Consider the following 26,444-nt stretch of genomic DNA (forward strand, 5'->3'; position numbering starts at 1 on the left):
TGGGGAGATACTACAGAACAGCAAATATGGAGCCAGGCCAACACAGGCTTACACAGACCTAAGGAAAAAGATGGCATCTAGGACAAAGTTAAAAAATAAAACTTAACAGGCATGTGTGTGTGTGTAAAGGGGGGTAAGAGGAGAAGGGACCCGTCCTCTTTCAATTTGCTGAGGCAAAATATCGCTGCTGAGAGCTGCTACCTCCTGGGAAAAAAGCCAGTAGGTTGCCTCCTCTCTCCGTGGTTACATATTAAGCCTGCAACTGTTTACGCTCAATCTCAGATACATTCTGTTCACCAGCTTCAGAGTTCCAAGTGCAGGTGCCCTCAGTTAATCATCCCAGCTCACTCCAGAAGCACTTCCAGCAGTGAAGGATGTTCCAGGCAGTCAGCCAGCCAGAGTTGTCTTTTTTCTTTTTTTTTTTTTTTAAACTGCACCATTCTGGTCCCTAAAGACTTGTTTAAAAAGTTTGGTTTTTGTTTAAAGTAGTTTCTTCAAAAGAGAGGATAACAGTCAAAAGACAAATCTAGCACTTCAATTTGGACAATGAAAGAGACTGAATGAGAAACGAAGAAACAAACTCCTGGTGGGGGCCACACTGGGGGAGGGGAGAGAATGAAAATGAATAATGGACCAAAACACTGAGGAAAAATATTTTCTTTAAAAAGGCGTTGAAGGTTACCTTCCAGGACAAGAAAACCAACCTCACAGAACTTTTGAATATACGATTTACTTTTTTCCAAATATTATTCTAAATATGTGTTTTACAGACAAAGGTCACTATGGGTCAAAAACATTCTACAGAAGAAAGCATTTTTGTAGACATTGGAAATAATTTTAATAAAAGAAAGTTCATATTTATCTAGATGTGGCTATGTTCCATAGGAAGATTTTAGCAACCAAAGTGCAAAGACAAAATGACTGTGGCTTTTGTTGCCACACAAAATATTGACAATCTCCCCTTATAGGCTACTCTTAATTGTGAACTGGGACGCCAAATAGACGGCATATGACCTTTAGAAGTCAGGCTCCAATGGACAAGGGGACGGGAGGGTCAAGCATCAGAATGAATTCAACTGAAATACAAACTGGCTCTGACCCCAACCAAACCCAAAGCCCAGCCAGAGGCCCATTAGAGATAAATACAAGTTGTAGCATCACTTTTACAAGGTTGTGCCACTTAACACTATTACACCTAATCAATCCGAATCAAAGCTAGTAAGCACACCCCCATCACTAGTTCTGTCCTCACCCTATATCCATCTTTATGAAGGCTCCGTGTTACAGCTGAGTTCATACTGGGGGAAGGGGACCTCCAAGTTCTCAGAAGGAGCCATCCTAAATCCTCTGTCCAACCTTTCTTTACCCTGCCCTCCCACCTCCCACCCTGAGACAAGTCAGTCTTAACCAAAGAGGTGCGGCTTCTGTCACTGCCTCATGGAAATTAGTTCTAAATAACACCCGAGAAAGATCAGTCATGAGCAGCATTTGGCTTTAAGCCAAAGGGATGCGCCCGCCCCAGCCCCCCCACCCCCAATCACAATGAATTCCATATTCTCCCTTCTACCGCTGTAAAGATCTCCCATCTAAAAGCTCCCAACAACGACAGCACAAGGTGTTGATATGACATTACTTGAGGAGAAAGAGAGGGAGATATATATAGTTTTAATAAAACCCCCATGCACAATTAAACTTGATGAAAAGCCTGGAGAATGCTAAAAGTAGTAACGAGTACAGGAGGCTGCAAAGCAGAGAGTACAGGTGCGCCCTTCCTTGCAGTCAGGGAATGCGGGCAAGTAACAGGAGATGTGACTTCACTTTAGCATCGGAGAAGCAAAAAAGTTGCCTTGCCGTCCTAGGTTGGTGGCAGACTTGCTTTTGCTCCCAAATCTACGGAGAATGAACCAAAACAGTATTCTATGAAAAGAAGGCAAATCAACAACTCTAACATTACTTGATATTATCAGCTAAAAATAGGAAACCCTCCTCAACTACTCGGCAAACTATTCTTTGTCGCCTGAGATGAGAGAGGGGAAACGAAACCTTTAGACCCTTTTCAAAAAGGGGTCCTTATGGCTCCAGATTAGCTTTTAAAGGCTAGCCGCTAGCTGAAGGCCTCATTCCATTTTCCCTTCAATACGAGCTTTGGTATGCTGGGAAAAGAGGTCTAAGGAAAGAGTCCTTTTTTAGTTCCCAAGCCAGCTGGTTCCACATACCTGGGCGTGTTCTTGGTGAGGGTGGAGCGCACTCTCTGCGACAGGGAACTAGATGAAGGAGTCTTGAGAAGCTGATGCTCAGGAGTGGTCACGGGCCCCAGTAAACTCACTTCAGTCAAAGTTAAGACACATTTTTAAAGGAAGGGCAAAAAGAAAAGCACCCTTGTGGGTGACCAGTTTTCAGCTGAATACTCTATGAAGCACTTTAAGAGCTAAGGTTAGAGACCCAAGCAAAGTCCCAGAGATCATTTTTGTCATCGTCTGTAACACACCAGTCTATCTTCTGAACTATGTAGGCAACTGCTCAATGAAGAGCTGACATTCACTTCCTGATTTAGGCCATTCTCAAACTCCAACATTCACAAATCTAATGTTTGACCACTTGATTCTTACCTATAAAGAACAACGTTCTTTCTTAAAAAGGATCTTGCAAAAATGAGAGGTCAAGTCTCCAATGCCAGTAATGTTGGAAGAAACCAAACTCAAACATTTTTGGTGGCAATACAAATTGGCAAAAGTCTTTAAGAAATCAAGTTGGTGAAACATAAAAATGTTCAAGCCCTTTAATTCAGCAATTCCCACTCCTGGGAATTTAATTTTAGGGGAAACAGAGGTATATACATATAATGCTGATGTCAGCATTATTAGTAACTATGGAAAATTCAAAAATAACATCAATTCCTAATGGAATGTGTTAAGTAAATTACTATTTACAACCATAAAAATAAAATTATATAGTAACAGAAAACATTCTCACAATATGCTAAGCGAAATAAGATCAAATTATATCTGAATTGTTATTGTATTTCTAAAATATCCATATGTATAAGGAAAAGAAGGAGAACCACATTTCATAAAAGTGAAAAAAGAAGTTAGGATGATAGAACTGTACAAATTTTCTTTTAATGTTAGAATCCTCATAACAAACTTAATTTTATTGAAGAATATGAATTCTAAACAGCTCTAGCAAAGGCAGGGAGAGGGTAAATGCCCAAAACCAGAGAGGGAGTCAGGTCGGGCCTTACCTTTAATATCTGGTGTCTGTGGCGTTGAAAAGGCATTTGAGTTTTCAATGACATGCATGGGGTCAATGTTCTCTTGTTCCACCATCATGAACTGACTCCAGTACTCCAGGGGCAGTGAAAGCAGGCGCTCTACCACCTAAACAGCCACCAAACAGGTTAGCACACTTTCAAAGCTTAGGACCTACCTCTCACCACTCTCTCATGTTATCAGGTCAAACAGGTTTATATATATGTATTTTATATATACAGTGCACTTGCCTACCTTGGGCTGACGCTTGGTGTCCTGTAACATTACCACTGGATCTGGATTGGGCACAGCATGGGCAACTATGGTAGGCCCAAAGACTTTAGCCAGATTGGCCACATCCATTTTAGTGTTTGGGCTCTGAGCCACTCTAAAGCAAGAGAACACTCAATTAGAAGATTTGCTCTTCCGCTTAAACACAGACCAAAACATAAGATCTACCAGTAAACAATTCACCCTTCACATTCCCTCCCTAACACCCAACCCACATTATGTTCCCCGTGGCAAATTCCCAAGCTCCCAGAAGCAAGTTTCTGCCGTACTCACCTCTGCAAGTGAATCATGAGGAAAGCTAATGTGTCCCTGTTGGCCTGGGGCAGTTCACCAACGGCCTGGTACATGGCAGCTATGCTGTTGTCCTCGTCTGTGATTTCTACAAATGCAAAGGAAACACCAAGAGGCCTAGACTTCTTTCCCTTGACAGCGTGCTTCCAAGTGATCGACCACAAAGTCTCATCTATACAGTAAGTTTCTGAAACTTCTGATTAGGTTCATGACTGCATCAAACTCCAGTTTCATTAACAAGCAGGACACTGGCCAATAGCTCAATATTAGAAATCAGAACCTTTAAAAAAAAAAAAAACGGCTCCCGCAGTTAGGGAAAGCAGCTAGCAACCCACGTGCTGGGAAGGCAGGCACACAACTGCAGCGACTACAATTACCAAGGTGTTCGTTTATAAACCACAGTCAGGGGCCTACTACGGACCAGGTACTACTGTAGGTACTCAGGTAAAGCAGAATTAAACAAAGACCTTGCCTCATGGAACTCACATTCTATTGGAGGAGTGAGTCAAAAAGCAGGTATCTATCAGTTGTGCTATATAGTAGAAGCTAGAAAGTAATGGGCGCAGTTATTTTGGACAAGGTGGTCAGGAAAGGTGTTTCTGAGGACAAGATACCCAAAAAGAAACCTGAAAGAAATAAAGGAGCAAATCATGCAAATACATTCCAGGCTGAGACAATAACGAATGCAATGGCCTCAAGAGGGGGGTAAGCTTGGTCATGTGCTAAGAACTGCAAGCATCCCAGCGGATCGGGAGAAGAAAGAAGGGAAGGGTGTTGAGATAAATGATTCTAGAGACATAACCAGGAGCCGAATCCTACAGGTGGAGTCTTTGGGGCCATGTGAAGGACTGTGGATTTTATTCTGAGAGCAATGGGAAGTCACTGGAGAATACTAAGGACAGAAGAGACATCATCTAATTTAAACTTTGGAAGGACCCCTCTAGATACTGTTTGAGGATCATACAGAGGGCCGAGAATAGAAAGAGGAAAATCAGTAGGTTCTTTTGTCACTCCAGGATGAGAGATGTCAAGAGTGGTTGCGGTAGGAGTGGCAAATTTCAATTTTAAGATAAATTTTACAAGACCTTTGCTGACAAGATCCACAGGCCTTCACATGGCCCCCCCGTCAGTACCCTGTATAGTTTAGACAAGAAGAGGACGGGCACCAAGAACACTGATATAGCTCTTCTTCCATCAAACCATGTGTGCATCCACAATGTTGCAGGCACTATACTGGGCGGTACAAGGAAGAGTCCAGATTTCCTGCCCCTGTGGGACTCACATTCTAGTATTAAGATCTCCTCTTACCTGCCGCCTCCATGAAAGTCTTGTTGAGCCGAAAAGTCAGAAGGGGTTCTTTGAGGTTTCGGAGGAAGTCCTTCAGGAGGCTACAGATAGCGTGGATATCATCCACTTTGCTGAGGAGGGGCACAGTTTTCACTCTGAGGAATTTCTCTTTCAGCTCTTTTACTGTCCGGTCACAGCCAGAGATCCGATATAGGCCTGTCTATTATCAAGGTGACACTTTCAGTTAAGAACTCCTAATTATTAACACAAATAAGGTGGACTTTTTTTTTTTTTTTAAGAGAGAGTGGGGGGCGGGGTGGGCAGGAGTGGGAAAGAGGGAGAGGGAGAGAGAATCTTAAGCAGACTCCACGCCCAGCTCAGAGCCTGACACAGGCCCAGTCTCACAACCCTTAGATCGTGACCTGAGCTGATATCAAGAGTTGGTGGCTTAACTGAGCCACCCAGGCACCCCTGAAGGTCGACTCTTACCTCAGTCAGCCCTCTCTGCTCAATCTCATTTACGCAATGGACAACAATGGAGGGGATCATTGGAGAAGTCTGGGACACATAATCTGCCAGCATTCCCTGAAAAGGGAGAGTTTTAAATTATTATTTATACCACTTAGACCAGCAAATCAAGACTAGTAGGAAGAACCATCTCCAAACTAATACTCAGGCTGGGACATGAGGTTTACTTTTAAACTCCTATTCCCAAACCATATATTAGAACAGAGACTCTCAGCTTTTTTTTTCCTACAACTCCAACAGGACTGATCTATGGTCACATACACCACACTCTTACATGAACAAGTAATAAAACCACTAGCTACAACTCTGCTCCTGCTTCTCCTCTCCTCAAGGGCCTCAGAAAGCAAGCAATAATGAGATTACAGGTATGGCCTTTAATATGAACTAATTTATTATTCTAAAAAAGAAAACCTTTTTTACCCTTTAATTATCCTTAGAAAAATTATTTAACACAACTCACAGTCGATCGGGACACAAACCTATCTGTAGAGGAGAACTCCATGGTTCTCTATCAGAGTAGAAAAAATTTGTAACCAATTACATGCACGAATAAGAACTGTTAAGATTAAAGAAAAGTAACATTTGATTTGCTAGGGGCTGGGTAGCAGCATAATCATTTTGTTCTGAATCTTGTTAATGTTATTTGTACAATAAATAATTTCTTAATAGATTGAATCAGTTTTTAAAAATAAGCAATCTAATCTTAATAGCTTAGTATGGAATACCTCTAACATAAGAGGAAGAACATTCACAGATGAAATTATATGATGGCTGGGATTTGTTTCAAACTAATTCACTGGACAGGGCCAAGAGGAAGACATGGGGGTACTGATAAATTAAGACTGGACATGAATTAGTAATCACAGAAGTTGAGTGATAGGAACCAGGGGTTAGTTATCCTAATCTACTTCTGTATATGTTTGGAATTTTAAAAAACAAGAATAGGATGTGGAGCGGAAGGAAGAGAAGAGGAGGAAAGGAAGGGGGAGGGGGAGGGAGGAAGGAGGAAGGAAAGAAGGAAAAGGAGGGAGGGAGGGAGGATGAGTAGAGAAGAGCGGAGAGGGTGGAAGGAGGGAAGGGAAGAGAAGTCTGCTATAGAAAAGCTACTAAACAGACAAAGCCAAGCAGGACTCGGCTGCAAGTTAACATTTTATCATTTCTCTTCATCATTCGTGGGAAAAACTATGCTTGGCATCACTAATTTTAGGATAAAAACTGACATTAAGTTTTCAAAAAGCTAAAGAAGCAGTAACACAAGGACGGCCCCCATAGGTCCTACCTCTCCAATCTTGACAGGCGTTCCTATTAGGGTAGGAATGCAGGGAAGGGGACAGCGGTCCCGACATTCTGGATGAGAGACCACACGACAGTCACGACACTTCAGAGACAGCTTGCCAAATTTTATCCGCTTTCCACATGGAACACAAGATTCAGGTTTAATAACCTGAGGACAAAAGAGGACAGAAATAACAGAGGGGTCTGATTTAGAAAATTATCATCATCAACAACCAGCATTTATTAAGCACTTAGGATGTACCAAACAACTTCCTAATCCCTTTACAAATACTTGTGTAATTCTCACAATAGTCCTACAACACAGGTTTTGTTCTTCAAGCTAAGGAAACAGAAGCCAGCAACGCTGTGTAATTTGCATAAGGTCATCCAGCTGGAAGGGGGCAGTGTGCAGTAGTGGAAAGAACCTGTTGACAAAATCTCCATGTTAACTCTGCCACTTGCTGTCCTGTGGCTCAAACAAGGCAGTTAACTCTTCTGAGCCTCAGGTTGCTTGGGCTTTTTATGAGGAAATCCAATGGGACAAAGGTAAAGTGTGCTATATTCAAGCATACTATGTAAATACGTATCACTAAAAAGCATAAACAACTGCTTCTGAAAAGCTGCTTTCATGTACTATTACTCACAGAATGGGAAGATATAGACCCTCTGTAACCAGCAGTCAGCCCTGAAGAGTAGAACTGAAAGGAAATCTGACATTTAACTTTCTAACACTAAGTTATTTAAATCTGTTCCTGGTATATATTACTTTCACAATAAAAAAATTAAGTGTGCCCAAAAGAAGAAAGAGCAATCACATCTACCGTCTTAGAGACAAAGTCATGCAGGCGCATCCCTCCATTACTCTGTGGAGTGCTGGAACTGTCTGTCTCAGTTCTTGGCTCCAGCTGCCTATTGCTCAAGGTGGAGTCGCTATTCCAAGGTTGCAAAGTACCTAGAAAACAAGCAACTTTAAGCTTCTTAATATTTTGTTCCTTGTGAATTTTAACCCCGATTTTAATATAACTAGTAGACAACCAGTAATTTGTAACCATAATCAGAAGCGACAACAATGGCTATGCAGAAAAACTCATTTCAAGAATAATGAGTTATGGGGCACCTGGGTGGCTTAGTCGGTTGAGCATCCGACTCTTGGTTTCGGCTCAGGTCATGATCTCATGGGTCCTGGGATCAAGGCCCGTGTGGGCCCATGCTCATCGGGGAGTCTGCTTGAAGATCCTCTCCCTCTGCCCCTCCCTCTCTCGCCAATAAATAAATAAATATTAAAAAAAAAAAAGAAAGAAAAAGAAAGAACATATTATGTGTGAGTGGCACAGGCCAGGCTAGCAATCCAAAGGTATAACACAGTGCTCTGGCCTTCAGTAAGCAGTAGCAAGAAACTACCCACAATATCCAATCCCTACCTCAAAGGGTTCTAAAAAGTCAAGTCTCCCGAAATTTCACCAGTTGTTTTACACAGGCGATTTAGCTACAAACCCAGTGGACCTGTTTTCCTTCGGCTTCTTGTCCAATATGGCACAGTCTCAATTGTGGACACAGCTTCGATGGGCCCACCATCATTGGGAACAGTCACTGTAGTTTTTGCAACTATGGATTCATTTCCCTGAAACAAAAGTAGAAATGAGGGAAGGACAAACATGTGAATCTAATTTCCCCTCCACCATAGGATAATTTTGGAGTGGTTGAAAAATTCCCGAATCTTGGTCAGGAATTACAACCCCAGCTCAAAAACACTCAGTTGAAACCTCATACTTTCGAACAGAAATATAGGTCACAGAGGCATACATACAAGCAACTAAGAATCAAATACAAAGCTGACAGTTGTTTACTCAATCAGAGTGATTCCATTCATATGGATGATAAGGATCCTATTGTTACATAGAAAAACTTGCCAAATCTCTCTCTCAAAATAACGTTGCAGTGTTGACTCAGGGTTCTATTTATTTAATTATTTGAGAGACAGAGAGAGCACAAACGGGGAGGGGCAGAAGGGGAGGGAGAGGGACAAGGAGACTCCCCACTGAGCAAGGAACCCAACGTGGGGCTTGATCCCAGAACCCCGAGATCATGACCTGAGCCAAAGTCAAATGCTTAACCGACTGAACCACCCAGGCACCCCTTGACTCAGGATTCTTAATGGTTGGGGCCACTAACCTCTGATGTATTCACAACCACAATTCTCTTGGCCTGACTATTCTTACCTGGTCTACTGTGGAGCCAATGGAACGAGTCTTCTTTACAGGTCCGGGGGGACCATCAGTGAACTGTCGGCTACTAGAGCGCTGGAAAGGAGACAAAGACCAAGAAGTTCAGTGTGAAACAGAAGATCTGAAGCACGGAAAATAAAATTATTCCATTAGACAACTTGGGTGAAAGTCCTAGGTACCAGGGCTATGGTAAATAACAATATCTTCTCTCTCATTCTATTTCCACATGAAGCTTAAGTTGTACCAACACAAAAATGCCCTCAGTGCCCTAAAAGAAAAAAGCAAGCTTTGGAAAAATTTAGATGACAGCACCAGAAAAAGTCGAGCTGTAATCCTATCTAAGGACATGAAGTCTTTGGAAACATATTAAGTGCCCTAAACAAGCACACACAGAGAGCTCTGCATATCCCATTATACACACATTTCATCTGAAAATTCTATTAGAGTACAAAAGTCCTGTGTAAAATTCCTCTGACAACTCAAAACAAACTCAAGTATATCCTTTTCCACTCCATGAATGAGCTGAGGCAGCCAGAACAGTGAAACAGTTAAGATTCTATCCTGAGTTACTACCCTGAGAATCGTCCATACCACCCCCCAGCATGAATTCATTTGTAATAGGTGTTTAACTATGGTTAGAGCAACATGTCAGGAATGCTGTATCATGGAAAAATTTCTAGAGTAAACTCCTTTATTGTAATTTTGTAAAAACAACAAAAACTAAACAAAACCATACGTACCCTCTTTTCTCTCTTCTTCAGTTTGAAAGTCTTTACCAAAGAAGAATCCCAATCCTGTTGACAATTACACTGCATTAATTTCTTTCTGTGATTAGGCCTCCCCTAAACCCTGTGCAAATAAATTTAGAGAGAACTTTAAAGGCTTTTTGAGTCAGACTGCCTAACTTACAATTTGGGCAAAGGGAAGGGAGGGTCTCAAGTGCTGTAGCTAGAGCTATGGTAAGTTAACTTGCTTTCTTTCTAAAATTGAAGCTATTATAATAGAGTCAGGAGTCAATACCACAGAGGCAAGAAAAGGGTAAAGAATCAACTTCTGTCGTGATTATCTCCAGTGCCTGGTCCTTTATTTCTGACTATTTCTGTAATTAGTTGTAGAACTCACAGAATCTCAGGCACTATACTGATCGGGTTAGATGTCCTTCTTACTCTTAAGGGATTGCTATCTAATCAGACGTTCTGTACAATGTAGCCACTTAAAAAGTTCTAGTTCAGGTTTTACATTTCCCAAACATCCCTCTTCCTTGGGCCCCAACAAAGACATTCACCACTGAAGAATTATATTTTTACCATGGTCTAGTTTCACTTCACTTAGTTTAACCATTTACATTCATGTGATTTCCTTACTCCTAATAATTCCTGAAAACACAAAACCCAGAAACAGTAGTACATAGCAACTGGTAGCTTAGCTAAATGAAATCTAATCTCTCCAATTCCTGGTTACGTAATTTAATTTACCTACTGATTATTTGATTCAGTTTGGGTTACAACAGATACACCATAAGTAGGTCTAGCTCCAAAATCAGCTACTAATATGTTCTAGTTTTACTATATATCCCAGACCTATTCATATCATTCCTTACTATGTATATCTATAAAATGGCAATGATTTCCCCAAACACTGATTTGGGACAGAACGCTCCTAGCCCACATAACAAGTAGTCTTCACTTCTTTCACTATCAGAAAACCATCCACAAATAACCTCCTGATTTATTGCTTTGTTTGCTAGCTTTCGGCCAGTAAAACAGGCAAGATACACAAACCAATAAACCACCAGTCTCTGAACATCAAAGACTAAAATATCAAGAGATGACCTTTTATGCAGAAACACCACCATAAGTTAAGAAAAGGGTGCTGCCCCACAAAAGCAGGGTAACAAAGAGTTTAGACCAGTTAATCACTGTTGAACAAAGCATTATAGAGTGCCTGGAAACTTTGTCAGTCTTCTGGCTGAAGCTCCAGAGCACTGGTTTCCTTTTTTTTTTTTAAAGATTTTATTTATTTATTTGACAGAGAGAGAGAGAGAGACAGCGAGAGCAGAAACACAAGCAGGGGGAGCAGGAGAGGGAGAAGCAGGCTTCCCGCTGAGCAGGGAACCCGATGTGGGACTCGATCCCAGGACCCCGGGATCATGACCTGAGCCGAAGGCAGACGCTTAACGACTGAGCCACCCAGGCGCCCCGCACTGGTTTCCTTCTAATTGTGAAGTATGACTAAGTTTTCTTCAAGAACCAAACTAATTCTGAATAAGGCACAAGTCTATTCTCTCCAAGAGCAGCAAATAAACACTGCCTGGGTAGAATCTTATTTTTTTTTTTTTTATTGCTAGCTGGGGCTTTTTACTAAGCCAAGATACAGTCAATTAGTACATGTAGCTCACAGATCCATTAAATAAATTTAACCTCATACCAAATCCTGAATTCTATATTCTCACTTCCAGAAACTAAATATATAAGCCAGTCTCTTATAGCCTGTGTGGATTTTTATTTTAAAATGCTAGCTCAGGGGCGCCTGAGTGGTGCAGTTGGTTAAGTGTCTGACTCTTGGTTTCGGCTCAGGTCATGATCTCAGGGTCTGAGATTGAGCCCCGCTGCATCCAGTTCCACTCTCAGTGCAGAGTCTGCTTAAAGACACTTTCTCCCTCTCCCTCTGCCCCTCCCCTACACCATGCGTTGCTTTCTCTCTCTCATAAATAAGTAAAATCTTTAAATAAATTAATCAATAAAATAAAATGCTAGCTCAGTATCTGTATCACATCAACTAATAAAACACTAATAAAGGAATTCCAGAAGAGAGGACAAGAGATTCCTGAGGGAGCAGGGGTAAGAAAAACAGACAATTCTCAGAGATCAAACGTTTATTTACCAGCGATTCGTCAGTCTTGTCAAAGCTGATATCTGATAAAATGGAACCAGATTCGTCAATAGTTGACAATCTAGATGAGAGAAACAACACAGTATTAGATACAGAAGACTCTGGAAAGTGAAATGCATGAACACTCAGAACGAGTCACAGTGGTCAGGTAACACCAGCAATTTCATAGCAGTGCCTTCCTATGGAGACAACTACAAGTTCAAAGCCTAGTTGTGGTGGCTGCTTGCTATGGTTTCCATGGGAGAGAGTGGCTGTGCACGCGTGAGGACACACGCAGCACAGCTGCTTTTTCGGCAAAGACCTCACAACAGCAGTTGAAAGTTACAGTCAGGAGCATGGGTGCTACTCCCTGCTGAACAGGCTACTAAAATTCACAGGCAGAAGAGTGAAGTTTAATCTGATCCCAATTGTAGGTGCTTTCTACAAGAAAGAGTATTACCCAGCATTAGCTTTTGAAGAAATTAAGCCCATATATCTTCTCAGTTATAAAGATTCCCCATAAAACAACCAGGCAACAAAATAAATAGCTCGAAGAGTGCTGACCTTTCCCTACGTATTGTATTGGGGGTGTTAAATTCTAAGCCTGGTTGAGACTATTTTAAATAGTGATGCAGTGGAACCAAAATTATTGTCTGGTCTTGGCTCACAGAAGGCCTTCTAAACCAGAAGAGCTACAAGAGCTCTCTGGAGAGTAAACACTGAAAGTACTGCTGAACTGCCACTTTCACCTTTACGTTTCTTAGCAATGAGTGGGATTAGTATGTGCAGTTTAGCACCAACATCAAAATTTTACCCATGGTGAAACAACATCCTAAGGAAAGATCAAAAACAAAAGAAGATAAAAGAAATTGGGAGGCCCCTGTGCCTTTATTTCCCACCCACCCTTCCTCCAAAGTCTTTTTCTGCTTTATTCAGCACACATTCCAGAAGCAGCCTATTTAAGAGTTCAGATAGCAAGAACTTCTGACAGCTGTGTTGCTCGTGATCAGATAACAACAGATGCGGTTTCCCCACCTTTTATTCCCAGCATTGCCGCTGGACAGCTGGCCTCTGTTGAGAAAAGCCAGAGCTGATTTTTGCTCCTCACTTAGTTGAATGCTGCCAGATGTGTCACACATGAGCATCTCTCGAATCAGCTGAATCTGTCTTTCCTGCAGACCAAAGCAGAGTAAAACATCCTAACTAACCAGGGGAGAAACTTCACCTCAAATTTATGGGACGGGCAGACCAGAAGACATTAAAATACAGCATTATGCAAATGAGCCTTCAGGAAGGCTGCTACACCGATAGCATATTAATTCACATCAAGCCCAGATTGTGTCTCTGATTTCTGACTGGTAAAATGAACTCCATCCAGAATAGTGGGCTTTCTGCTACAAGACTTTTGGGTCAAGCTGGAAATCCAAGACAGTATTGCAAAATGAGGGTCCCAAAATACATTTTGCTGGCAAAAACAATTTAGTGTCATTTTATCAGGACAATTATTGGCTTCCTCTATGCATCAAAGCAGCCACCCACCTTTCTAAATGGTGGAGCAAAATGTATTAAAATGGATACAAAGCTGTGACACACTGGAACCAGTCAACTTGAGCTTACTGAGGCATTTAACACTGTACCAAGATGGATTAGTGCCTCCTCGTAAAGGCTTTATTTTGTACCATGACCCATCCTGGTACATTAAAATGATAGTGTTCCACGTTAGTCACATTGCTCAACTGGCTGAATACATCTAGCCCTTTACCCTGAATTAGGAGCAGTAATGATGGAAAACCTTAGAGTAGCTACTCTGGGCGGCATGAGAGATAGCCAACATCTTGTGACAGACCAAGCACGCTAGGAATTCCCTGCCTAATTTTAATTCTTTAAATTCTCATCTGAAATCTAGTAAGTCATAGTTTCAAGTCTAAAAGAGAAAAAAAATTTAAATTTCAGCCTATGAAGAGCAGGATTCCTACGCTGCAATTTCAGCTCCAATCAAGGCCAACTTGTCAATGGACTGGTTGCTTTTAGTTCTTTAATGTGGAAGAAGAAACTGAGTATAACTGGCAGGTGGAAACATGACCAGATGATGCCGTCCCCTCCCCCCACTGCCACAGTTCTGGCGTAGAGAACAATACACACCAGCTTTTCGCAGTCAGCCTCAGCTCGCTGTCTCCGTTTGATCTCGACATCCACCTGATTGCGTGCATGCTTCAGTTTAACATCCAGAGCACTACGCTCAGTCTCTGCTTTCATCAAAAGATCTTTGTACTTCCCCAGCTCGTGGTCTATTCTCTGCCACTTTTTACGGAAATCCTCAAAGTCCTTTGCCAACTGGATGAATTCTAAGGAAAGGGGGAAACTTCAATAATTCGAGCACCAAACACAGTACTAATGCTCTAATGACAGAGTCCTCTACTCAGTTTTTCTCCAAATATATAATTAAGGGACCAGCTAAACTCTAGACAAAGCCAGCTGAAAATAACCAGGAGCAGATCCTGGATATATGTTCATCACCCTGCATGACAGCTTTGTGGAGAGCAATTCCTGTTTCGATAGGCCACTTACTTTGGCTTAGCCAGTGGCATCTGCTATGGAATAAGTAACTCATTAGTCACCTGGCTCCAGATGTAATACCAACACTGAAAGCTCCTGAACAGGAGGCAATCAAAGGGGGATACCTTTAGGGCAGCTGTCGCACACCAGGACAGTTACAGCTATAAAACAAAAACAGCCTCCTTTAGAGTCATGCATTGCTGCATCAGAGAGACGTTAAACAGCAAATTCAAATGTAACTGCTGTTAATATGCTCCAGTAGATGTAGATTAATATTATAGATGTCTAGGCCTGCAATTCCATTCAACTATATAATTATACAAATATTGATTTGAAACTAAAGAGCCAATTTGCTTGTGCTGTTTAACACTGCCCTGAAGGGTGTATAAACATTTCAGTGGGAAAGACACAGGAAGAACAGATCATACTAACTTTGGGTGAGTCACTGATGGCGGAATGTGGACTCTTTCCACATGTCTGCAGAGAGAGCACAGTGCCTCAAAGCATGATAACCCTGGTGGCGTTCACGCTTGCCACCTGCTATTGGCAAAGACTGTTCTACAGTGCCTTCCTATTTTCTCGTTACCCTTGATCTATCTCTAGGCATCACTCCCCACCACCTTCATGGAGGAAGTTCCCAAGGTGTACATCTGCTGCTGGCCAAATTAACCCAGTTTACAGCCGAAACTAGGCCACAGGCACACAAAGCTAGCAGATTCTTGGGTAGTTAAGGGCACTTTTCCTGTTTGCATTTAACCTAAGAGCATAGAAACAATGAATATTGTTTCAGTCTTAATAATTGGACTAATAAAATAACTGGACTAAATTTCAAACTTACAAATTAGACTGCCAATTCAATCTAGAGAAAGCGTCTTACACAAAGGACACTTCAGTTTGTAACAAACAACAGGTTTTAGCAGAACAGGATATTATGACCTAGTTATCTTAGACAATGCAATATATATACACATAAATATATATACACATATATACACATATACATACATATATATATAGCTACAATTCAAATAGCTTTAAACAGTATGTTGGTTTTGTTAAGTTTAGAACACAACTAAATTTTCCTTTTGCCAATTTAACTATTTCAACAATGTAGATTCACAAAAAATTTTTTTAAAGAGCTGGTTCTTAGCCATGTTCACTCTGGCAATTCATCAAGTACTACACTTATGATTTGTGTACTTTTCTGATGTATGTAATAGTACTTCAATTTCAAAAAAATAGAGAACAAGAAATATACTTTTCAACTATATGTCTGAAAACTTTCTAGCTCCACACTGTGGTCCATTAAATGTTTCTAAATATAGTGCTGCATACGCACTCAAATACCTACTGAATTGAAAAACAATTTTGAGAATGAAAAGATTTCCATTGGACCTAATTTTGCTCATTTGTTTGTTCTTTAGGACACTCCTTTTTTAAAAAAAAGATTTTATTTATTTGAGAGAGAGAGAGAATGAGCGGGGGTAGGGGCAGAGGGACAGGGAGAGCCCTGGACCATCCCATCCCAGGACCCTGAGATCATGACCTGAGCCACCCAGGCACCCCAAGGACACTCCTCCTTGATAAACCTTATTAAATTTGGGTTTTAATCCCTACTCATTGTTAACTGGCATATATTATAAGTCTAAGTGAATTGGATGATGGAACTCAAACCAAATAAAGTATCAGTTCATTTCCAGGAAAGAGTTCCTATTTTAATAGTATGAATGATTCAATTACTAGTTCAACTTGGTTTGTGTTAGACCAAAACCAGAACATTTGCATACCTAAGATATTACCTAGGTACATTTCTGTTATGAACTAAATTTGCCAGGATGGGTCAAAATGGCACGTTAGATCACAGATCAGGAAAAATTCTGATATTGGAGATCAATAAACATGGCATTTTTGGGGTCAGTTTGTGAGTCACAATTCCAACTTGGCACTAGGCCCTGTCATGAAGTACACATTCAAAAGATGTATTAATTTCCTTTAAAAAGTTATGTATATATTAAACTACGAAATGCATCTATCAAAAAGGAATTAAGGGAAATTTCCTTAAAATAAATTGAGGTTAATCTCTGATTCATTAAAAACAAAACAAAAGAGCAACAACAACAAAAAGGATTCGATACATAGTTCAGCAAATAGATTAAAACCGTCCCAGAGATCTTGTTTTCTCAGCTCACTCCTCCCGGGGACTTTGCACAGGCTCTTCCTTTGTTTTCCCCACCACTCTCTAAGCTTCTTAAGGGCAAGGGCGCTGTGTCTCTTTTATCTCCAGGGCCTTGTAGCACACAGTAGGCACTTAAATATTCATTGAACAAATAAATGAAGAATTGCTGTTCAGATCAAATTTAAACTCCAGGCATCCAAGCCCACCTCACCAGTCTATTCAAACTTACCTCCCACCACTACACAATACCCTTTCTTGTCCCTGCTCCCAGAACAGACCCATGCTTATTTCTGCCTTCTCCCTTGTGATCAAGCTGCGTACTCCAAACAGAATGCTCTACCTACACTCTTCTTTATGTATCCATTCTAGTCCCATCTGTTCTATGAATCCTTTCCTAATCCGTTTGTTCCACATTACATTTTTCTATACTTCCCAAAAGCATACATTTTGACACTTGTATTATCTTCTGTTTCATAAGAAACCTATCTCTGAAACTTAAGTACCATAATCTCCTTGACGATAGGCACCAAGTCACATACACTGTAGAATCACCTACTGTACACAGCGTAACACAAACCTAGCATTGTGTTGGTACACAACAGGTACCTGATAAATATTAAGTTATATTTATTCCCAGTTTACACACCAACGACATGAAAAAAAATTCAGGCAGTTCATGATAAAATAAGAATAGAAGATAAAAACAATGAAGACCGGGGAAATCATTGTTTGTCTGTTTTTATTTTTTTTTTCTTTTTAGACCAGGGAAATCAAAGATAAGTAGGTTATTACAGTCATTTTATTTGAATATTAACCTTCACTCTGCTCTTTCGGGAATCTTGGACTTAGCTAAAAACAACAACATGAACAAACCTATACAAGAAGGAGAGAGAAAAATGAAGTGACTGACGAAAGACAAGAATAAAGAGTCAGGATACTTAACCATGGGAGGAATTCCTAGGGTCAAAGAAGAGGACAGAGACTGAAGTGGTTGTAGAAAGGAGATTCTAGAGTCTAGAAAACATGAAGCCACCCTATTTCCTCAAAAGCCAACATTCCAAGTTTGGGATTTGGAGAGGGAGGCAAAACATACCTCTATTTTAGAACAGGAATCAATGGGAAGATAGAAATGTTTTTATAAAACAAGGATACCTGTAAAAATAAATATCTAACTTTTTTGGCATAATTACTTTCAAAGTATTTTCACAACTAACTAGTATCTCATTTTTATCCACAAATGCTCACAGCACTCCCACAAAGATAAAGACATTTGAATTCCTATTTTTTACAGGTGGAGACACAGACACAGAAATGAGTTAAAAGCCAGCCCGAGTTACTGGGACTCCAAACCGCAAATTACTTCCTCTGCCCCCATATCCTATCAGCTGCCTCCTCATAATGATCTTATTATCACAGTCTCTTCTACCCATTTCCCCTTATTTCCCTCTTCACAAACACCATTCTAGTTAGGGCTCCTTCTGCCTCTTCCCTGAGCTATGGCAACCACATCCTCATCGGTCTCCCGGCCTCCCCCTCTGCCAGGGTCATCTTCCAGAAGCTCTGCTCTGATTATGCCACCACCCCCCTTACTCCTACTCCCCTCAAGCCCCACACCCGCTTGCCTCCACCTTAAATGCCCTCTTTCATCTGTGTCTGTTGGGATCCTACCCTACAGCTACGGCTCCACCCCACTTTCGTCCATGAAGCCATTTAGTCAGTCATCCCTTTCCCTCAACTCAACATGTGCTAGAAGCTGTTTTAGGTTCTTGCTAAATATTTGCTGAATGAGCCTGAATTTTAAGATCTCTTATTCAATACTCTTCCCCACTGGGCTCCAAAGTAATCCATCTTCTGAGATGATGTGACCTCAAAGAGAAGCCTAATTAGTATGCCATCATGGTTACTGAGCTGGTATCAGATGATAGGGTCATGCAACAGCTATTCAGAGAGAGAAAAGAGAATATTGTTTTAAAAGGTAGGTGGATAAGAGCTACTAAAAACATCAAATTAAAGAAAAAGCTGAATGGCATAAGCAGGACACCATACTAAGTACTGTGAAGATCTAAAAATAAATAAATAAAGGTTAGAGACACAGTTCTTGTATTACTTTTATACCAATGAGGCTGACTTAAGAGCAAAGCTTACTAAATTAGGTATTAATGAAAATCTGAAATGGAAGACAATGGCAACCCAAAGAAAAGCTGATAAAAAATAATTCCTTAGATCACTTAAGTCAGGGCCATCAGCCCCCCTCCTTCTGCACTGATCTACTTCCCAGACCACCATTCTATCACCACCTCCTTTTTTCTCCCCAACTCTCTACCCAATTTCAATCCTTTCTTCCTAAGAATCAAATACATGAAATAGGTGAAAGCAGATGAACAGTCCCTTCTTCAAAAAGAAATTATGACATTTTTCTCCTCTTCAATTGAAAATGTTTTATAGCACAGAGGGAAAGCCCAGTATAAAAAATAGAGACAACAACTACTCTAAAGAAAGAAGCAACATCCTTGGAACTTCAGATTTTACCCAGTTCTTGGTGAAATTGGCAACTAATGCCAAGTATTCAATGGAAAGAGACTCCTGATAATGAAAAAAATCTGGGTACACCCACTTAAGAACAACTATAGGAAAAAAGCAACCAGTTAGAATGAGTGTCCATTAAGCTCTGACCATGGATAAGTGACCATCATTTTCCTTTTAGGAAGCCCAACTGAAAAACAATTTTAAGATTGGAACACACTTCAGCTTTGCAGAAAACCCAAATCTGAAATCTGTTTTTTCTCTTCACACAGGCCAGCTCAGGATGACTTACGGAGTTCATTTCCTTCACTGAGAATCTCCACCCGGCGTGCAAGCTGCTCAAACAGATTCCGCAAATTCAGCATAGTCATATCCATCTTTCTGCCAAGAAATCAAATATACATTAGGGGTCCTGCCTTCTCCCCCAGACAAACAATTCAGTAGCAATCCAATATAGCCATCAGTGATTAACATCTGGACTCTTCCATTTGTAGCTACCACTATAAGGATCTCAAGCCAACAATCATTGTTTTGTATGATTTTTATTATAAAAACAAAGTTGGAATGTTTAACATTCATTTGAAAATCAGAAAAGCACTTCAGACCTCCAAATATAACATCCCCTTCCTGCCTACTTCTTTTCCTCCACTCTGCAATCACTCTGGAGCTTGAGGAAAGCAATTAAGGACAAGCATGTCAGTTGATTACTAGGTGACCAACTATAAAATGTGGCTCTTAGTCTATTGATTAATATGCTTTTGCCACTTTAATCCTTCTGGACTCTGAAGACCTTCAACGTTAACTTAAAAGGTTTATTTTTAATTTCATTTTTAGCTAGTACCGCTATTGCAACTGCCTTTTAAAACGCAGGACATGGTCAGCACATTTCCTACCAACGGCTCAGATGACGTCACACGAGTGATTAAGTGAGGAAATTGCCAGCTCAGCAGCACAAGAATTATTTCTGTAATGCAGGGCTCTCCGTTGGACTGTGTGCAGGGACTATGTCTAATAAATTTATACTAAGTATAGGCAAAGGATTATGTTGTACCACATTCTGGCGTCAAGGAGACAATACACCACCTTCACAGTTAGAAGGGCAAAGGAAAAAAATCATTTGCTACTGTGTCCTGTGAAGTGAATTTCAGGCTTCCTATTTCCCCCCAAAGACCTGCTGATACTACATTAAAAACGGTGTCCTTACAGACAGTTCTGTTCTGAATAGACTTTAACTGGAAACACTTAGAGGAAATAATATCTTCATTTAACAGTCAAGAAAAAAAGACATCAACTGGACGTTACAAAAATTATCAAGGAAATGAAATAAAAAATTTCATTTGAAATTTGAACGTCCTTAGAAATACCATTAAAGGATTCTTATTTTTCTCCAAATCACCCTTCAACATTCTGGTCTAGGTCCTTATTTCATGCATCTAAATAAAATTTTAAGAACTCTTTTATGGGGGCACCTGGGTGGCTCAGGTCATGATCCCAGGGTCCGTCCTGGGATGGAGCCTGGCATCAGGCTCCCTGCTCAGCAGGGAGTCTGCTTCTCCCTCTCCCTCTGCCTGCAGCTCTGCCTGTTTGTGTGCTCTCTCTCTCTAATAAATAAAATCTTAAAAAAAAAAAAGAAAGAAAGAAAGAAAGAAAGAAAAAAATAACTCTTTTATGAAGGTTTAGTGATTTTACAATGTCTGTAAGATTGTGCCATAAGCTATGAGGGTAAAAAACAAAAAAAAAACAAAAAACCCCACAAAGGACAAAGGGATATATAAACATAAAGATATTTTCTACTAAATGCTACAGAGTTATTCATTTGTACTCAAATGATGATTGGTCTAATAGCCAAAAAGCTTCCAATTCCAAGCTTGGAGGCAACATACACCTGAATCAGAGCCGGAAACCAAGATTTTCAAATGGCAATGTATCTGTTCCAAGCTACATAATCACAGCAAGCTGCTAAGCAACCAGACTAACAAATTTATTACAAAGATCTTTCTCTAAACTAAGAACAAAACTAAAAGAATAGCATGAAAACTGGCAGGAAGAGATCTGGAAGCCGTGGAGATGCCCATGGGTTTAACAGTATGACAAAACAGGTACATATACCCAGTGCTACAGGGCAGGAGCAGGGCATTCGGTAGTTTATTCAAATGATGATTTCCTTTGGCTCCAGTAAAAATGGGAAGAGACCAATCAAGTTTAATGTAGGGCACTGATTTCCATTATCTCAGCAGTCATCTATACATTCTGAGACTAAGACAGTGAACTCCGCACATAGGAAAACTTCTAACTGCCCAAGAATGCAGAAAAGGAAGATTTCACAGTGCAACTAGAGTATTAAAAACTGGTTAAAAAAAAAAAAAATCAGAAGGTTTGTTTTAAATGACAATACAACAACCTGATCCTTTGTCCCCTTTAAAAGAAATCCTCACATTTTCTCAAGTTCCTCTAGCCCACTATTCTTCTCGCCTATGTTCTTTGTGTATATCACTCCCTAGAGTGAAGGCCGTGGGGAGGTACGCTCTTGAAAACACAACCAGATTCCTAAAAAGACTAAAGACACAGAGAACCTACCTGGTGACTACTCTTCTTCGTAGTAACGGTTATCTCATACAACTACTTCCATCTACATTATTGTCCAAACATGCCTGGTACCCAGGAGGCAGCTGTTTAACTGAACTCCCAGTGCTCTGCTATAAAACAACAGAGGTAACTTTCAACTGTCAGACCATCAGAGTCTACAGATTTAGAGTTTTAGGAAGGGTTTATGGATTTTTTTCTATTCTTCCCTCTCAACACCAGATATTCCCTAAAATTCAATCTTCCAATCTCTCAAAGAACTTATCAAACTATCCCATGTTAGTCATTACAGCTCTCCAGATGATCACCCATCCTTCTCCCGGCTCTCTCCTAACTGCAGTCCTATAGCTCTTACTTTGCTTGGGAGGCCCTGGAGGTGAAGCTTGATTCTGAGACTTTGTTCTATATCAGCAACTACTCTACCCACTGACCTACTCCACCACCTCTCAATTTTTATATCCTTATCATTCACTCAGTTCCAAACCTCAGAACCACCTTAAGTTACTCCCTTTCTGACAAGTATGATCACCATACCCACGGACCCTTCTCTCATGTTCTCTACCCAACCACTAAAGGAGTGTTCATGTGGGTGAAAATGTGACCCGACAGGAGAATTAGGCTGTCCTCATTCACTTCAACTGACCTTTTCCCCACTGCTTTGCTCAGTTGGCATTCAGACACATACACCTTGCACTCTAATTTAACTTTACCACATTTCTACCCTATATCCCAGGTAGACTGCACATGTGAGAGACCTTATCTTTGGCACTACTGTATTACACACACACATACACACACACTCAATATTTAAAAATAAATAATTGATGGGGTGCCTGGCTGGCTCAGTCAGTAGAGCATGCTACTCTTGATCTCAGGGTCATGAGTGGGAGCCCCATGTTGGGCGTAGTTTACTAAAGAAAGGAAAGAAAGGAAAGAAAGAAAGAAAGGAAAGAAAGGAAAGAAAGGAAAGAAAGGAAAGAAAGGAAAGAAAGGAAAGAAAGGAAAGAAAGGAAAGAAAGGAAAGAAAGGAAAGAAAGAAAGAAAGAAAGAAAGAAAGAAAGAAAGAAAATCAGAGAACACATACACACACGCATGAGTCTACGGTCACAAAGAATTTCCATTCTTCCTGAACATCAATGTGGAATATAGATGAAAACTGAAACAACAGTTTAAAAAAGGGGTGGCTTGGACAGAAGCCCTGGGATAAAGTTTTAGTTCTTCTATTTGCTAGCATAACCTGGGGTAAGTAAAATTCTGAGACTCATTTAGAAGTGGGAACAATAACATTTGGCCTATTGACCTCACAGAATAGCATCAATTCACGTACGTTTTATAATGTATAAATTGAACCTTACTATAGGGTATTATAGTGGGTATGACATTTTTTTGTTTTTTGTTTTGGTCTGATAGTTGTTATTTACATCCTACCACAGTGATTACCAAATCATAGCTGGAACCCAGACCAAGAAGAACAGAGAAGACAGCAAAATTTGACCAGGTCTAGGCTCTTTAGCAAGCTGTCTTACATGAGGCTTGTAGCATCTGAAAATAGCTTTTTTCTCTAACACAGGTTTACTTAGGGTAATCCAAAAACAGCACTAGCAAAATATAATCCTCTTCTCTTTATATGCCAGGGGACCATGTATTTTTATTAATGTTCTATAGAAGTGACATTCAGGAATTATTTATAGATGACAAAAATATCTTTCTGCATCAGTACTAACTCTGATATCTCAGCCAAATTGTAACTCAAAAAGCTAAAATTTACTCATCCTATTCAATGTCAATTAAAAATGATGTTAATTTTCCTGTTGGGTCACATTTTCACCCACATGAACACTCCTTTATTTCTCCCCCTTTATTATTTAGCTCCGTAGCTAGGAGATACACTAATGTGAAAGGAAACAAAAACAAAGTCATATTGTAGTACATTGCTTTGTAGCTGTAAAACAGCTGTCACTTTTCACTATAGAGGCAGCTGCCTTTTGGGAAAGCTGAAATGATCCCTGTGTGTAGCAAGGAAATCAGTTTGCGAAGCACTTTAAACAAAAAGGTGCTAGAGAATCTCAGCTGTTATTGATGAGAAGCCCCAGAGGTGGAGAAGTCACTATGTTACAGACTCCCAATCTGTGAGTATCCCTGAGGGAGCAATTTCACATCACCAGGAAAGAGTCTCAGCTTGATGTGATTGCTTTGAGTCCCCAGTTTAATTTCAATCACCCAGCCAAGAGACAGACATCGTCCTTCAGAATAACAGATTATTACAGATCTTAACTGCAGAGTATCCTGGGAAAAGTCTCTATCCTCTTCTTCCTCCTAGAAACAACATGATTAAGAGACCTATACATCACATTTTAGATGCATCAAGGGTGTTAAATATTGTAAGACAAAGCAATGGAAGGTTGTCTGAGTTTTTCAGGAAAGAGTTTTAATGAAAAACATTCTCAAAAACATTACTAAATCTGGAGATTCCCAAGAATTCAGAAAGTCTCAATACTATAAGATTCTTTCATATGAAAGCATTTCAGAGCAATTCTTTTTCCCAAATGTCCAGCTTCTGCTTTACTGTATAAGAAGCCTCTCTACAACTGGCAGACAGAAGGAATATCTTGAAACCAAATGTTCTTATGAACAAATGAATTGCAGAAAGAGTAAACAGAATGTTCTCAGTCCAACGTGAATGAAGACTAAAATAAAAAGACAAGTTGAATTATTATTTCTCAGAAAATTATTACCAGTTTAGTATACTAAGGTCTCTTTTTTTCCTTCCTATTCTGTGGATTCTTCCCATTCTGCAGTGTTCCATTCTTGAAGGTCTAGTGTCTTACCAATTCACTAAAACATTCCCTAACAGTTTCAGTCCAAAATTATTACCTCTATTATTGATAACATCCATTTGGCAGACATAAAACACTGCTTCATACTGTGACTTAGTTCTAAGTTCAAAAAAATTAATGTTTTTAATAGTGAAACCGAAACCTCATCACCCTAAACAATTACATGCCTCTCCTTAACTACTCTTTGCCCATTATATACTCATATCTCATAATATTGCAATCATACATTGATATAACTTGGTGTTTGGCTTTTCTCCATCATGTTTCCATTAAGTTACAAAAAGTTGATTAGCGGTTATTTAACGATTCTCTTCTTTGGATATTAATATAATTTTCAGTTTTTCAGTTACATCTACCTGGAATCTCCTGCAGGGTCACTCCCTCACCTCCTTCAGGGATTTATTCAAATGTCGTTTTCTCATTGATGTCTTTCCTAACTACCCAATTTCCAATTGCAGCCCTTACCCCCTACACTTCTCTGCTTTATCTTCCTCCAAAGCACTTATCTTCATCTAACATACTTACATATTAAATTATTTGTTTATTGTCTGCCTCCCCAACAGTTTAAGTTCCAAGAATGCACAGATTTTTGTCTGTTTTGTTCACTGCTGAGCCCCTGTACCCAGAATAGGGCCTGACATTTGGCAAATGATTAACAGACATTCACTGAATGAATGAATTGAACATCACTGTGAACAGGTTTTTTTTCTTTAGGTGGCTGTATTCCTTAGAATAGATTTCCAAGGCTGGGATTACTATATCGTAGGGTAAAAACCTCTTATAGCTCTTGATAAATATTGCCAAAATATTTTCTAAAAGGGCTATACTAATGTACAGTATACTCAATAGGGTAAAGGCCTACTAGATTCACCACAGTTATCTTCAGTTCTATCAGCCCAAATAAAGTGCAAGCTCCTTTAAGGCTAAATAAGACTGTATTGTACTTATATTACGCACTGATTAAATACCTGTTGAATGATTAAGCTATAGGAAAGGCGCCTTCTCTAAGCACTTTCAATAACTCGAAAATCTCACCCCACACATTCAAAAGAATGATAATGACATTTCTTTAAAAAAAAAAAAAAAAAAGCCTTATCTTCTCACCCACCCTACGTTGCTAAACACTCCCTCCGCCTACGAACCAAATCCAGGGAAGAGAAACGTACGTGAAATTGTAAAAGTAAGGCCTCGTTTTTCCTAAAGCTAAGAATTAGGATGGGACAGGCAAGATGTCATTGCCTCAGCCAGCCTACCTGGATACACACAGCCCCACAAGGGAGAGAGGCTCCACTTCAAGCCGCCCCCGCCTCTCAAACACCAGGGCTTCTCCTTTCCAAAACTCCTTGCTCCTCTGACGAGAATGGGGGTATTACCCCACCCACTCTCAAACTCTGTATTTAGTCACTTCTTGGGGGCGGTTCCTGCCCTGTTCAAGCCACCACCTCAGAAAGACGCCCCCAGCTTTCCGCAAAATACAGCTAGGAGAAAGAAGCCCCCCACTTCCAGCCACCACCCATTCGGGCCGCAGCCTCCCCCGGCCCGTGGAGAGCCCCAGAGGAGGGGCTGTAGGTGCCGGTCTTCTCCCTGAACACGCGGTGGCCACGGCTCACCACCTCGGACACCCTCCCTCCTACCACACACCCAGAGTCAGACGCACCTGTTCCTGCAGCTTCTAGCGCCCACCTGGCCGCGTCCGCCTGGCCCCACTTGGGCCGCCTTCCACTTACTTCCCTCCGCGCCTCACCCAACGGCA

At 40.5% G+C, this 26,444-nt stretch overlaps 1 protein-coding gene across 4 annotated transcripts; it reads right to left on the reverse strand.

Annotated features, from left to right (window-relative positions):
* Window positions 1-1,633: 1,633 nt before the first annotated feature.
* On the reverse strand, window positions 1,634-26,444 carry RACGAP1 (Rac GTPase activating protein 1). Of its 4 annotated transcripts, none has more exons than XM_028125723.2 (17): window positions 26,349-26,444; window positions 19,564-19,648; window positions 14,159-14,361; window positions 13,052-13,188; window positions 12,029-12,098; window positions 9,886-9,939; window positions 9,140-9,220; window positions 8,415-8,541; window positions 7,742-7,872; window positions 6,925-7,089; window positions 5,607-5,702; window positions 5,139-5,337; window positions 3,813-3,918; window positions 3,504-3,636; window positions 3,242-3,377; window positions 2,217-2,325; window positions 1,634-1,890 (listed from the first exon to the last, which is right to left on the reverse strand). In XM_028125723.2, exons 2-17 carry the CDS (start codon window positions 19,646-19,648, stop codon window positions 1,815-1,817), a joined length of 1,908 nt encoding a protein of 635 aa, XP_027981524.1. In that variant the 5' UTR covers window positions 26,349-26,444; the 3' UTR covers window positions 1,634-1,814. The 4 variants fall into 4 exon arrangements, with proteins under 4 accessions (XP_027981524.1, XP_027981525.1, XP_027981522.1 ...); XM_028125724.2 differs by having other exon boundaries at window positions 8,424-8,541; window positions 19,564-19,652; XM_028125721.2 differs by having other exon boundaries at window positions 19,564-19,652.

The sequence above is a fragment of the Eumetopias jubatus genome, unplaced genomic scaffold (assembly GCF_037043125.1).
Source record: "Eumetopias jubatus isolate StellerSeaLion01/CBP00866 unplaced genomic scaffold, mEumJub1_p1.0 scaffold_8, whole genome shotgun sequence".
NCBI lineage: Eukaryota > Metazoa > Chordata > Mammalia > Carnivora > Otariidae > Eumetopias > Eumetopias jubatus.